The 15,900-nt window shown below is 36.0% G+C and overlaps 2 protein-coding genes across 2 annotated transcripts; one reads left to right on the forward strand and one right to left on the reverse strand.

The window, feature by feature from the left end:
• Nucleotides 1-3,337: 3,337 nt before the first annotated feature.
• On the reverse strand, nt 3,338-13,235 carry LOC124177248 (odorant receptor 4-like). The gene is made up of 8 exons (XM_046559407.1): nt 13,197-13,235; nt 11,670-11,810; nt 10,576-10,861; nt 10,359-10,458; nt 9,019-9,129; nt 7,371-7,526; nt 4,145-4,222; nt 3,338-3,983 (listed from the first exon to the last, which is right to left on the reverse strand). The coding sequence occupies exons 2-7, from the start codon at nt 11,761-11,763 to the stop codon at nt 4,172-4,174; spliced, it is 798 nt and encodes a 265-aa protein (XP_046415363.1). The 5' UTR covers nt 11,764-11,810; nt 13,197-13,235; the 3' UTR covers nt 3,338-3,983; nt 4,145-4,171.
• Nucleotides 13,236-14,197: 962 nt separating this feature from the next.
• LOC124178278 (S-phase kinase-associated protein 1-like) lies at nt 14,198-14,785 on the forward strand (the record flags this gene model as incomplete). Its single annotated transcript, XM_046561514.1, has 2 exons — nt 14,198-14,579; nt 14,760-14,785. Coding segments are annotated over 2 exons (408 nt in total), but the record flags the coding sequence as incomplete, so codon positions are not given.
• Nucleotides 14,786-15,900: the final 1,115 nt, after the last annotated feature.

The raw sequence follows: 15,900 nt of genomic DNA on the forward strand, positions 1-15,900 counted from the left end.
TATATATAAGTCTTATTATACACATTTGTAGAGATAAATACATACTTATACCTACTTGTAACTCACAACTTAGCGTGAGGCCCTAAGAATTACGTTTAGGTATAGTGATATACTGTTAATTTAGACAAATTTAGTGTTACTATACAAACATGTTGAATGTAATATTTATTTTTGAAATTTGTTTTACTTTCGTTCATTATACGCATCTGCTCTGTGGTATCTCGTTAAATAAAATAAACAGCTGTGTTCTAACTAGATTTACAATTTTTTGTCATAGTGTCAGGGTCTGCCGAAAAATTCAAATGCCAGCTGTTTCGATTATTGACAATAAATATAAATAATAAACTTTTGCGCGTAATATTTTTGCAAATATTTCGGATATGCGCAAAATTTACCTGATCCTAAAAAATATACTACAAAGTAGATCTGCAAATTTAATCTAGCCGATACTATACGACATATAGTATCGGGCTATTCCACCTGTAAGATTACAGGCTTGCAAGATAATCTTATATTATTAGTTCATGAATTACGAAGTAATACTTATTTGTAATTCTAGTACGTATGTTACAATACTGTATAACGGTAATTATATGTATAATTACATTTATTAATTAATAATGAATATTAAAAATAATAGCATACAATCCATTCTTGTACATAGAATACGTAAATCCATTGGACTTGCTACAGATGAAAACCTTATGTACCACACGCCACCTCACCTATGAATAATAAATTTTTTTTAATAAAACTCAATTCTCAATTTTCAACGTTTATCGCTATAGTCCATTCGCATATTTTTCACCTGATTTTTCAATTCGTCGTACATAATTATTTCATTATTTGAATACATGTATTTGCTGGTTTGTCGGACGTTAATGAATTTTTATGACGCTTTTGCAATGGAAGGATTACACATCGGTAAATAGTAATAAATTCCAGTGAATCAGAGTTGAAAACTATTCGGAATTTTATTTGGTATGAAGTATTACATCCTATTCTCATTGTCAGTGACAAATTGAGAAAGTTACTCCTTGAGAGAGATAAAACGGAAAAATTATATCATATAATTCCGGAAAAGTATTTTATCAGCATTCGCTCGATGATTATGGGTAAAAAATCGTGCAAAACACTTAATATTTTTTACTGTTATTCGAAAACGATACAGACAAAGATCATACTTCATACTTTTTACCATTTACGTAGTTTTTCATTGAGATACCTACATTTTTTATTCTTCGATATTATGCAAAAACTTGAATCGCGAGACTACATTCTAATTTTCCTCACCAACCTCCTAAAATAAAAAATCGTAATTTTGTCTAATCGTAGACAGTTATTAATCGACCACATATTTTTCCTATCAATCGATTACTCAGGAGTACCGATTAATTTTCAATTAACTGATGATGAGACATTTCCCGATTATTTGGCCTTTCAATTGAGTGTTTTTTCTATTAATTCAATGTCCTGTGCAATACGCATGTAAGCCACAAGGGGGGGGGGGGGGGAGGCCATCCATTCAGCTATCCTTGCGAAAGTTGAAAAAAAATTTACATAAATTATGTGTCTGTTGATTATCAAATAATCATACTTAAAATCTGACATAAAGTTGAATAATTCCAACAATAGCCATTTTCTTACCTAGGGCGTAAAGTATTACGCCCGTGGTGCGAACAATATCTTTCGTCTCATGTAGGCGTAAACGGGATTTACCGGTTCGTCTCGTGTGTGTTACGGACAAAACCAGCTCGAGGACGATTTTAGTCGTTGTTTACGTCCATATAGAGACGCCTTGTTTTGATTATTAGTTAATGGTCAGAAAACTAGTTTTGTTTATACAAAGGTCCCTTGAGGAGAGCATCCACCGCGTAGAGTGGTGGCAAGCGACTGACATTGGGGACTTAAGGGTCGTCCGCCACGTAAGAACATGAGGAAGATAGACTAGAGACTAGAGACTAGAGATAGAACAGGAAGAAGATAGACATCAAATTAGACTGTTGCAGAGGCGGTGGCATAGCCCCGTGGCATGAGGTGGATTGTAAAGGTGGGCTCGCTTGGCAAACGTTTGGATAGTAGCGGGACCAGACAACTAAGCGCATGCGCCGAGGACAGCAGAGCGCATGCGCCGACGATGGGCGAGCGAGCGGGAGAAAGAAGAGGGGGAAGAAGCCTGAGGCCAGCAGCAGCAGCGGAAATTTCAGCTCAGTTTCGGTTCACACTTTGTACTGCGCACAAGGGAGCTCTCCCCTAATAAAGACCCTACCAACTCGACATTTTCGTCTCGCTGACTCGCTCCTCACCCACCCACGAACTCCGTTTTACTCGCGGGCAGATCGTGCGAATAACAGTGTGCGTAAAATCCCGCTTCACGCCTACTGTGACGAAAAATGAATTATAAACTAATACCTAGAATGATTAAAATACTCAACAATATGCTTGCAGTATTCGCAATATACAATCATTGCGACAAGTATTTGCAGATATATCTTAACAAATGCTTTACACTTTATCCAAAACACTGGTGATCCGTATGTAGATTATAGAATGATTTTATACCTTTCCCCTATCACAGGCTGAGGGGGAACACTTGGAATCTTGTTAATTATATCGAAATGAAGCGTTTGAAATGATAAAACTTTTACCAACATTTTTTCATGGTCAAAACTCTTTCCTGCCGGGTGCCACAAGTATTCCCGCTAAATTGTTGAACAGTGTTAAAGCACCTGCCAGGAATGTGATGACGATGACGATGACTGTTGTGCATCGTCTTAGTGAGCTCAATGTTGATGCAGAGGTAGAATTGTATTATCCAGGCAGCATTAGCGTCTTAACCTCTCATTTTCTTTCTCGACGCTGTCTTTTCGCAGATCGCTCGTGGGAAAATTAGGTTGAACGGGACGTAGGAGAAATACAAAATAACAAAGTAAAAAACATTCTTTAAAAATCTAAATTCAACCATATTGCGAGCCTTGACTTTTCATCGTGGCGGTTCTTAACATGCATTGATGAAGTGCAATGTTGCAAATTATATTGCCAAAAATCGTTTGATTGACTGGAAGTAGGTAGCTATATATAAGTTATGGTAAAATCATTGCAATATTCGATTACGAAGGAAATAATTCAGTTGAATCACTGTCAACTAAGTTTGTATTCGACTCGGAGATGTTACACTGGTCTACAAAAAAAAAAGAAAACTTCCGATTCTCCTTATTATTATTGTATATAATTATAATAAATTTGATGCTCTTGTATCGAAATATAGTAATAAAAAATATGTACGACGTATACTTTTTACGTAATGTTTATTGCAACAAAATGCTATATTTGCTCACAAAGTATAATAAAACACTAATGAAAGCAACGATATTTATGAAAAAAAAAGTTGTGAAGTTGAAAAGTTTAAACATTAAAATCGTCAGAAAATATATCTACTAGTCTAATTCTAGTTATTACGTAGTTTTCTATCTTTTCACGAAGTCACAACCAGAACTGCGCAATCGCATACATTGACTCTACCTACATTTCAGGGGTGTGAAAACAGCGTTAAGACGATATCTTTCTTTCTATTTCTATCATGGTTTTGCATGCACTTACATACAGACACTGTTTAAATAGGTGAAAGCAGTGTAAATGCAAAAACAAAGCACAACGAATTCCGCATTTTGTACAATAAAAAAATCATATAACGTAATTTATACGTCACAGCAAAAAAATGGAAAACACATATAGATTCGGCAAATTAAAACCTTTATATCTGTAATATTTCATTTGAAGGAGGATTTTGTTGCAGACTTGTGTTATCGGTGTTTTGTATCTTCTATTTTCTCCAGAAAAAGTAATCTGGCTGTCACGTTTTGTTGTAGATATTGCATTTTTCTTCTCAATGTGCGATACGTTTATCTAGTCTTCGATGAAGGGATGACACACGTATTTTAGATAGCTAATCAGTATATCCTCGTTGCTGGTGAAGTGTTGAACTATATTTTGACATGTTTCGTAAGATGAAGCTCATCAGTGGTGATTTTGATCAAATATGAGCTTATGCGGATAACATACAAGGACAAACAGTACCGTGTATTTACAGAGTGCATTATACCAAAGTTCGCAAACACCGTACAGCTTAACAATATTTACTCACGTAGCTACAATCGTTGGCTGAGTAAGCTCACATGAGATTCCGTAACACCGACAGGTAAGCCGCCGAACTTCTTATTACCTGTAAATATGTACATTCATTTTGAAATATGCACGATGACACGGCGTAGGCGTCATTTAGTCGCCGGAATCGCCTGGCTGCTGTAGTCAATTTTCAGGGACTCGATTTTATGGTTAATGAAGAATAGATTGGGGATGTGACGAAAGATTTATCGAAGCTTAAAATAATTTACTTTTTATACGCCGCAAACTATACCAGTGTAACTTATTTTGTTTACGATATTATTACATTAAAGTCCACCAATCGTATATCATTTGACAAATTAAAGCCATCAAACTGACGGCAGATGAAAAACTTGACTCAGAGGTGTCAGAAATTCTGCAAAACATCTAGTTTTAGTTTCGGATGTGGCAATGACTATCAATAAGCTGAAAATCACAGGTGTGCTAACCATGTGTGAACGAATGTCCTGAAAAATGTGAAAATCAAGACAAAGCTAAAACAAAAGTAAGATATCGCATAGAACTCGCCATAGCAAATGTTTAGACCGAACTTATCTTTTCCTTTCCCATTTTCGCGCGCGCTTTCCACCCCGTCTGATACCCGGAATCTCTAACGCTTCCAGCAAGCCGCGGCAAGTTAGGTCGTTAATTAATCGCGAAAGATGGCGCTGATCGCTGGATGAATAGCCATAAATAACCGGGAATTGAGACTCGGAGTTTCAGTCCGATCGAGTCTACGGTAACGATAACATCACCGCGGATCGTCTTGGGTATTCTCATTTTCCCATCCTCTCAATTGAGTCTCTGTTCATCTCCTCTCCAATTAAAGGTTCACGCCTTCAGGCCTCTGAATCTCACGGCGGCTCTCCGCGTGCGAGACAAAACCATTGATAGTACAAATCACACCTCATACACTCCTGACACGACTTTATTTACCATATAATAAGGGGTTTTTTTGCCTCAGCGGCTTTTCCCCTGCGAGTCAATAAATTGCAATAATTTTCTTGGCTCAATCGAGTGTTTTGATTACTTTATTTCGGCCCAAATCTCATCCTTCGATCGTTATTTTTTCACTATAGAATCACGGAAGCCTTCCATGTTGGAAAGTTTTTCTACTTTACGGCGAATGTAATAGCATTGGAAAATTTGATGAATCTGAAGATTTTTAAGTTTCGCCTGACTATTTCTTGATAACCACAAGTCATGCAGTCAACTATTGACTCCAAGTACGCAAAAAAAATCAGAAGCCGAAAATTCAACATATTTTTCCATAACGCATCTGCATATTTAGTACAACTGTGGATGATTTTACCGTATTTTGATTTTTGAGCCATTTGTTTTAACTCCGAGAAGATTTTTCGGATTAACTCAAGCGTTGACAAATACCGTTACAAAGGGTGAAATCACCCGTTTTGCCCCCTTTTAATGATCTAGTAGTCATCATAGATAAAAGACGTTTATAAACCTCTTATGTCTTTAAAAAGAATAAGGTTGCTGCGTCAACCAACATTATTGTAAAAACAATCTTGTTTCAGACTTAAAACGAGAAACACATATCTTGCAATTAAAGCTTTTTCACGACATTTTATTTACGCCTTTGATTTTGGCTTGATAATCAAACTCACGGATACATATTTATTTCCGTAACGGCTAAGAACGTTACAATACATTTAATGTCAGGTGACTTGTACAAAATTCATTCCCAAGCAAAATAAGCTGTAATTCATTAAAATACAACAACAGGCTGGTTTTCAGCGCTAAAAATGATTACACAATAATAAAAGAATCTAACTGGTCTAAAATGATTTTAAAGAATTAGACTCCTTTCGTTGAAATTTACATAGGATATATTACAAATTTTGTCATTGAGAAGAATGATTCTTTAAATCAAATCCACCTTAATAAACTTTAGCTAAAGCTTCCGAATCTCCGTTGTATAATTTTTTTTTAAACAATCTTTGTTTAAACTATTAATCGCGGTATATCAACTCTCTTACACCTGTTGTGGCTTTCAATATTTACTCAACATATTTTATATATGTATATCCTGTTCATTTTGCAAAACTACTCTCCTTTCGTATCTCGAGTTTAAGGTCGATTTATTGCTTGGCAATTTATGAAACAATATTTCTGAAATTGTCTTGTCATACAAAATATTTGAGGTAAATAGTCTCGACTTCTAAAATTAATGTCATGTACATACATAGATGTAGGAAGTGAATAGTCTTGCAAGACGGTAAACAATTGAATGGATAAACGGTATCTATAATTTAAACCCTGTTGACACTCGCGCTGACTTACGTTACCAGCATAGAAATATTTATTTCTGCGTCAACAAACGCCGTCATCGTTCCTACGTCATTGGAAATTACTTTCATCTCTTTTTTCTCGACTCCCCGAAACCCTTTGAGCATGGTTGTCACGTGACCCGTGTAAGGTTATTTACGCGAATCGGAATAATTTTGTACCAAAACTTGGATTCGATTTGGAGTTTTCCGTAAAATGTTTTTAATATTGTCAGAAAATGCTCTTAGTGCTAAATAAATATCGTATAGATTTTTGATCCATTTATTTCACTCCGAGACGAGTTTTGTGGTTATATTTTGCAAATTATTCGATCATCCGTCCATATGATAATTTATCGGTTCTAACTGACCAGAGCTCATTTCCCAACATAAAAGCGACTACACCATAAAAGATTTCAAGTTATTAAAAAACCGATATTTTATGAAAAAATGGGATGGATTGTCGTAAATACTCTGTAATTGGACATGTGACCTAGCACTAAAAACACCTGATTAAGGCAACTGTAGTTTATGTCTTCTTATGCCACTTTAAAGATTGTACGGTCACTTTTGTCAAAATTTCATGAAAATTGGTCCAGTAATTTCTGATATCAACGGTAAATAAAAAAAACCACTCTCTATATGATATATAATATACGGACATGTGTATAAAATTGTGCACATGATAGTGCTTAAATACCTATACAACGTATAATTTTCCTTTCTCTCTGCACGTGTACCTTCCTCAAAAATTTGAATGTACTTTCATTGTGTCGACGTCAAGTTTTTGTCAAGTTTTTCAAACATTTTAGTTCCAAAGCGTAGGTTACACATTTCGAAGAAGTCTTCAGTGTTTCGGAAAAAGAGAATCTAGAAAATTGTGCTACGATGTTACGATAATTTGACAAAATTTACACGTACGTCGGAAAATCTTGACAAGGAAAACACGTAGAATTTTCCAGCGGTTAGGTGGAGCGGCTTTTGGGACTGTATGATGCATGTAACAAACATCATCGACTCTTTTGTCGGTAGGTTGTACCACCGGCAGTTGAAAAATGCATTCCGTAATTTAACGTTCTGAAAATGAGAATCAGGTGTAAAAATAACGTCGGGTAATTTGATAAATGACTTTGCAAATTTACTCAACGACTGGAGAACGGCAAAGTGGCGATAAACGGAGTATGTCAATAATCATAGATAATGGTATCGTATGTTTGTGTCGATGGTAAATCTTGGAAATTATTTAATAATAGATTAAGCAGGCCTGCGATGGTTTTCTCCTACAAAACTGAGTAGTGATTACGGTAGGTATTAGGTACGAATCTATAAAATAAATATTGAAAAAATTCTGTCACGTAAATTTTCTGAGAATTTATTTTTCTGTATTCTTAGTACTCCTAGAGTTAACTTCCCAATTTCTGTGTTGCACATATGTATTAATGGTACTGTTGATATTTAAATATGGCGTAGACCATGCAAAACCGTGACCCCGACCATTTTTGATTTTGTTGAGAATTTGTAATTTTTTTTCCTTACTGAAAGCAGTCTTTCGGAGTTTTTTTAGATTTTTGTTTCAACCCGTCTAGACACAATAAATTTTTTTTTAATTACTCATAGCTTTTTCAAAAACATATATCAATATCAAATGCTGTCTTTTTTTTTTGTTTTGAACTGTAGTTCCATAAAGTAAGTACGAAAAGAAATTGAAATTCATTTTCATACGTTTCTTTCACTTCCAGACCCATAATATATGTAATATATATATATTTTTTTTGAACTTGGACCATTTTGATTTTTTGTCAAAATTGACCACTTTTCACGAGATATTTTTACAAGTACTGAAAAATTCGTAGCTTGTGATATTCATAACTTGTACTTTTTACTATTTTCTACCGCGTGTGAACCAAGGAATCATGTTTCCTTCTTGAATTAACATTGCAAGTAGAATGATTTGATTCCATATTATTCTTTTTCAATTTATTGAAGTGGTTTGTACACATTTACATTTTTGCGTGAATATTAGTGTTCGTTTCCGGTTCATATTTTACTGATTCGAAGCTTAGAATTTTTTTTATATAATACGTTGGGGATATTTGAATCGTTTGCACTAGAGTACCTTTTTATTTCTACATTGTCGTTATTTTAAGGGATGGCGAAGTGAATTTTTCGTATTGCTGGAATCGGCCTAGCATTGTTGTGAAACGGTTTGTCGAATCAAGTTTCATTGCCTGACAGTGCTCTTAATGGTCGGGTTCACGTGTTGGTCGGTTTCGTATGGACTGCCCCATATCCATGTACCCTCACTATTGTAGTAGTTGTTTGGGGTGATTTTAAGCATATTTAGAGCAACGCAAGTAAAAGAGAAAAAAGATTGAACAGAAGTTTTGAAAAAATTAGAAAAAGATGTCGTAAATCTTTTCGATTTGTCTACTTCTTTTGAGTCTTGTTTAAAACTAACGCCGTTCATTTTATACATAAGCATTCAGTTTTGTATTCGTTAGATATTTTTTTCACAAAAATTAAAAGTTTTATTTCGCAGGCCTGTGTATTTTACACACTCCCGACTCACCTCGTTCGTGAGACAATCGCCGATGTAACAATAAACGAAGAGTAATACGACCACCGAGAAGCCGTAAAGTGAAAAATTAAGTAAGTCCGTCTCTTGGCCTTCGGTTGTGTTCTGAAAATAGGTTAACGTAGAGTTTCTATACCGGGGCTCAAGACTATTTTTCCGTACCAGTGATGCTGGTACAGGTATAACATTTTACCACTGTTGCAATTAGCTCTTGAGACATAATTATCATTTCCTCGGTGTTGTGTAAGTCGGAGATTGTGTTTTGTACTGCACGTCGGCAGTACTCGGGCTGTTATGTATGACCCTTCTATTACATCGATTTTGGTCGTACATAGTACTTCAAACAAAACTCTGCATTTTTATTGTAACCATACGACTGCACGTGATCAGCTGCTCAATAAATTTGTGATGAACTTAATGACGAAGCTTACCTTTGGGAACACGTTTCTTGCACAACTCTGAGTTGGGAATTACAGTACAATCTCGTTACAAGAGAATTTCCCCTTCATTCTGCTTGAGCGAGTTTTATAGGTTCTACCATTCTACTGATGAAACACGTTCACAGGGAGAACGCTCCGGCAACGAATTTTATGGAATCCTATTCCCCTAACCGCCCTGACATTCTCTTATAACGACCAAATTAGCGAATCTTTCAATTTACGTAAATATTAAAATTATCCACATTTTCCGATATTCTCAAGGTGTTTTTAAAAACCCGCCGGCATGGTCTGATGTTTGATCCGTAAATCGCTCATCCCATAAAAAGAATCACACTTTTTCGATGCTAATTTGTCAAATCCACTGAAATTGGTATTGTTCTTTTTCATACGAAAATCCAGATATTTAAATAATATATCGCGTGAAAATAAGTAGTTTAATCCACCACCTGTCATTCAGCAATCCCGAATAAAATTCTCAATATATCTTCCATATTCAAATGTTATGCCACGTTATAAGAGGTACACGATCTGAAAGTGTTTTCGATGCAAAAAAAGTCAAATATCGTAGAATAAAATCGATCTAATCGATTATATTATTTACCATTGTCAAGCGATTTTGAAGGAAGCATCGATATCCAAGATTTTGTTTATAATTCAAGTATTTAATATTTTCGTAATTTCAAAGAGATCTTCGCAGACTACGAACATAATAATTTGGCAAATACTCAATTCACAACTATCGTAATAAAATGAATGAAAAGTGTCGATTTTCGACCGGCCAACTTCGTTCAAAAACAATCGAAAAATTAAAAATCAGTACAGTTCGTTCCTCGCCATGAATAGCTTATCAAGTGATATCGGTGGAGACAAAGTTGAGATGATTGAAATTGTTACCGCGAGTACGCTGTATCCAAGAAAGCATATCAGAAAGGTGCCACCAAACAGTTGCCCTAGAAGAACGGTATTGAAGGCGTCTTCCAGGGACCTTGCCATCCTGTTAAAGTGACCAATACATAAAAATTTCATCGCGCGATCAAGCCGAATATTCATCGAACTTTCACAGCTACTGATAATTATTGTAAGAATGATCGAGTCAGTCAAGTTTACATACCTAATTAAGCGAACGTGCTTGCTGACAACAGCTCTTATATTTTCCTTACATCCTTGAGTATCGCAGTTCAAGTTCTCCACCCGATTGGCAAGAACGGATAGTTCGCCACAAACATGAAGCGTAAGCGTCACCATCAGGCAATCGGAGCCCGTGTAGCCAAAGGTGGCAATCAAGACTAACGGAGCTTGAAGGGTGTAGATCAGTGAGTAGACGGCTACGTTCGAGATGTTGTGGAACAAGTGAACTCGGTAGGGCAGGTTGAAAATAATCGTGTCATTTTCTTGAACTTGAAAAGCAGACGTCAGAATTTTATGTACATCTTTGGGATTCGTGGGAATCGAACTTGTGTGATTTACTCGGGTACGCTTGGAGAAGAAATTTGTTGCAGCGTAATATTTTTTCAAATTCCTCCCTCTAATCTGAAGTTAAATTGTGTTCAAAGCAATCGATGTCTGGTTTGATTTTAGGAAATCAAATAAAAATCTGTTCAATTGTATAGTAACACAGAAAATTTGTTGAATTTTACGAAATTTTATTGAACTCAAGTAAGCTTTGCTCTGAGTGTGGTTTCAAATCTTACAAAGGTTTTTACGAAGTCTTCAGAACTGAGTTACAGACGACATCACTACTTATTAATTGTTAGCAAGAGGCTGTCAATTTGACACGCGCATATTTTGACTAAACTCTGTTAAGGAAATTATTCAAATTATCCGCATCACAGTTAGTCCTAAATGAATAAGAAGAACCGATTTTGAAGAATTCAAAAGTAGCAGAAAAATTTCCTCAATATTCATCATTACATTCTATATAACAGTTTAAATTTATTTGTGCAATATCTCTTTTTCGTGCAATTTCACAAGGAGTTGTGAAGTTGAAATATTTCCTTCTCGCTTTACTCGTACAATTGATTCTACACGTAACTCGTAATAATTCTTTTTTCTATATTTCTGTAACGCGTATGTTTATCACTAATTTCTATTTCTTTCTTCAATTCTTTTTTCATCAGTTGGGGTTATTCTTGAGTATATAATACGATGACATCTAAGTTATCGTGTCATTCGAGTTTCGCGGAAAAAATTTTCGGATTTTCTTACTTGATGTCAAGTGGACGCACAGAGGCTTCGCGAAGTACACGACTGATGAGGAAGCGACAAGAAGTACAGCAACGCGAATGAAGTTCTTTGCCATTGCGTTGTACCTGAGAAAAATCTCGATCTCTTCCTGATTTCCGTAATCTTGGAGAGAGAAATTTTCTTTTACATTGTTGACGATGTTACACAGAACTTTGTTATTCTTACGCATCATGATTGCCTTAAGCAATACCACCGTGAAGGGGATAATTTCTGTCATACTAACTACCACGGTTTCCAATTTGCGAATGTTATAAAAAAGGTACGTGTACTCGAGAGTAATGTGGATCAGGAGATAGCTTATGAAAAGCGAGAAGCGAAGGCTTTTTGAATTCTCATCCGGCCAAGTACCCAGAATACCAAGTACTCGCCGATTCCAGCTGATCACGTCCACTGCTGAGGCGAGATTCAACTGCAATTGACAGAAAATTCTACTGTCGGAAAACTCTGGACAGCTTGTACGTTAGACTGTTTATAATTACAGGATTATATACGTGGCATTCCACGTCAATTCGACCACGGTCTGGCCTTCGTCTTCTTGGATTTGATCTACGATTTATTATACTATTGTTCCAACTCTGAAAATCATTCCCATTTTTTTCAGATTTTTCTTACCCCGTCATACCTTCGCTGGTGTCCACATAGCTTGGATGATAATATTTTGACAATGATTGCAAAATTCTTGAAATAGATGAAAGAAATTATATTAATTTTGGGACCAAAACCACAAATATTCCAACCAAAATTGAAATGGGCAACGATAATTTTTTATTAATATTTTATTGAACGTATCTTTGCTAATACAACAATTTGGAAGCTGTTACATAAATCGAAATTGAAAAATCGAAATAACTATAAAAAATACATTCAAATTTGAATTTTTAATTGAAATCATTACAGATTTTTGTTGAACCCTTAATCTGCAGAAAAGAAATCGAAATGACTGAAAAAAAATTTTAATTAGTCAAGTATTTAATTTAAATTTACCATTTTGGCAATCCATTCTAATTTCAGTTGAAATGTTTTGAATTTTGGTCACAGAATTTATGTAATTTTTGTCATAATTTTTTAAAATGTCGCAGTCATTGTCTAAACATCATCATTGAAGGAGTTGGACGCACCGGGGAGGGTAGGATAATTGTGAAAACAAATTTAGAACACTATACAGAGTCGGAACAACAATTTAAAAACTCGCGAACCAAATCCAAGCGGGTCAAACCCTAGTCGAATTGATATGGAATGCCCCATATCTATTTCTATAAAGATTTTTTTAATATCTTTGACAACCGCATAATTCCCCACTGGGATGGAACGCTATTTTGTTCCCAAATTCTTCTACCATTTTTCCAATTTTCGTGTGCATCGCATTTCGTTAAATCTAAAATGTTTCTCTATGCTAAAATCTTCCACGAACGGTGAGGATTTTTCGATTTCGGCACAATAATGACTAGACTAGACAGTTACTGTGAAATAGGCATGAAAAATTCTTACGTGCATTGTAGAAGGAAACGCAAGTCTTCCCGTCGAAAGATTAACGCGAACTGCAAAAATTCGCGCCTCCTGAGAGAAGAACTGGTATCTTTTGCTCTATCAATAATTGCATCAATTTTATTTCCGAATTGATAAACGTATTGGACATGCGCGTAAGATTTCTCGACCGTTCGAGTTCTAGATTCTCAGATATCGCATGTGCGACGTGAATTACTTATGTAGATCACATCACTGCAATCTGGGCTGAAGCGTACAGCATAGGAAATGTTTGCCAAACGGATGCATAGTTATATATTATTGAATGTAACTTGAAAGCTTAAATTGGCGTACGTGACATCGTGGACAAATAATTCATTGCACTGCAAGAACACTGCGGTAGGTATTTACGTTCCTGATGTCCTGGAAATTGTGAATATCTGATACGTATCGTGTATGTCATATATAGTATTGAATAAGGGGTCGAAGAAGCTTCACCTTTACGTCCATCTTCTCGTATTTTATAAATTCGATGAATATCTTGCACAAGCTGCAGTAAAAATATAGAAATAATAAATACTGGAATTGATTTCTAGAGTCATTCTGTAATGTCAGTTTTCTTTTGAAATTATTATTTCCTGCTTGTTAAAAAAATTATTTTTTGCGACGGAGAGAGAGACGATCAACTCGGAGGTTCCTTTTCCACACTACATTTACAATCTTTAGTTCTTTGTCAACAAAATTTTTCTGCAGAAACGTAAATAATCGAATGTAACAACATTTCTCTGAAAAGACAAATAAGTTGTATTGTTTGATTTTTTTTATCTTTTGATATGTTGGACAAATGGTTACGTCGTTCGCAGAGTGTCAAAATAGTATATGATGTACACTGAGAAAAATTTCACATGTTATAGTAACTAGAAAAATTCAGTTGAACAGGTATCGTTAAAAAAACTGTTTGAATATTGTTGGAATTACAAAAAACGAGGAACACGTAACCATTTTGCGCTATTGTCGGTTCTTTTTTGGTACTTGAAATTGCGAAATGTTCAGTCACGATAAAAACCATGCTGGAGGAGTTGGGATTGGATGAAGATGAAGATGAAATTGTTCCCCTACCAAATGTTTACTCTGCTATCCTGAGAAAGGTCATTCAATGGGTCACGCATCGCAAAGATGATCCTCCACCACCTGAAGATGATGAAAACAAGGAGAAGCGAACTGACGACATCAGCTCTTGGAATGCTGATTTTTTGAAGGTTCATCAAGGAACCTTGTTCCAATTGATTTTGGCAGCACATTACTTGGACATCAAAAGACTTCTAGATGTATCGTGCATGACTGTGGTAAACATGATAAAGGAAAAAACACCAGAAGAAATGAGGAAATGGAAGAAATTTTCTTTGAGTATTTCTTTTTAAATTAATTTATTTATAATCAACATTTATTCAATAACACTGTGTCGACTATTTTACAATATTTTTTATAATTGAGATTTATGTAAAAACAAGTTTTTATATATGTAAGTAATCGCATATTTATAGTTTACATTTTTTATCATAATTGTACACAACTTAATTTCTATAGGTCTATCTACAGTTTACTGTACATAGTCACTGGAAATTTTTCAATAAAATTCACAATATGTATACCCGTTATTCAATATTTATTATGTGTTTAATAAAATTTTACACGAAAGTGTATAAAAATGAGGCTCTGTATTAATTTTTAAAAGGTTTATTAAGAAACATTCGCATAAAGATGGTTTCATATGGTACGGAATTCATTCCGCCGAAACGTAGAGCCGTTGACTGAAGGATATAAGCACGGATACCCCGTGGGTAAATTTTTGTGACCAGTTTTCAGCGGGCAAGTGGGCCCAGGTGGGCCTTTGAGCGTAGGAGGGTTCTGCTTTATGAACTCTACATAAAGAGCACGCACCGATATTCGTAGCAGCCGAAGTAGTGTCGGTATGAAAGCTTGAGATTGAGTCGGTACAGAGTGATTACGTAAGACTACTTGTCGACTGTGACTTCGAAATGTCGATCAGCCCAATCATCCCCGTGAGAAGACGCGTAACCGCGTCCACCGCCAACCGTCGCAACAACCGCCGAGCACCTCTAATCACCGGCAACCACCTCCTCCCACTTCTGGCCACATTCGTCCTCCTCCAACCCCTCGTCTTCCTCGTTGTCCTCGTCCTCCTCGACCACCGCCGATGACTTCCAACCGGCGACAAACACTTCCTACCCCCTCCAACCACCTCCAAACACCTCCTGCCACCTCCTACCAGTCCCTACCACCTGCTACAACCTCCTATCATTTCCGTACAACTCCTACCACCCCCTGTCACCTCCTGCCGTCTCCCAACACCCCGTACCACATCAAACCACCACTTATCAGGTCCTGCCACGTCCTACCATCTCCGATCACCTCCGACCACCTTCGTCCTTTTCGTCCCCGTGCTCCGTTATGTATTCTGTAACATTAATATTCATAATTATTCTCACAACTTTTCATTTACTCTCTCGATCTTAAATTTTCCTAGGCATAGAATCGAAACGCTGTTTTAGCTAGTCGCTAGTGAAGTATCTACGTTGGGTAAAGAAGCAGAATTATTTTTCGAAAGGTGTTCGTATGGCAAAAACTTCGGAGTAATTGTAATACATCACGGATGCGCTGATTTTGATCGAGATGAAATGGATGCTTCGTATATGAGACGGTATTT

This window comes from Neodiprion fabricii, chromosome 3 (genome assembly GCF_021155785.1).
Source record: "Neodiprion fabricii isolate iyNeoFabr1 chromosome 3, iyNeoFabr1.1, whole genome shotgun sequence".
In the NCBI taxonomy this organism is placed as follows: Eukaryota; Metazoa; Arthropoda; class Insecta; order Hymenoptera; family Diprionidae; genus Neodiprion; species Neodiprion fabricii.

Bases quoted from the DNA above. Each gene is read 5' to 3' on its own strand.
- LOC124177248 (XM_046559407.1), bottom strand. From the start codon at position 11,763: ATGGCAAAGAACTTCATTCGCGTTGCTGTACTTCTTGTCGCTTCCTCA. The intron at 9,130-10,358 runs GTAACAATTTCA...ACCTATTTTCAG, and splicing joins TTGGATACAGCGTACTCGCG to AACACAACCGAAGGCCAAGA. The intron at 7,527-9,018 runs GTGAGTCGGGAG...TCTCATTTTCAG, and splicing joins GCGATTGTCTCACGAACGAG to AACGTTAAATTACGGAATGC.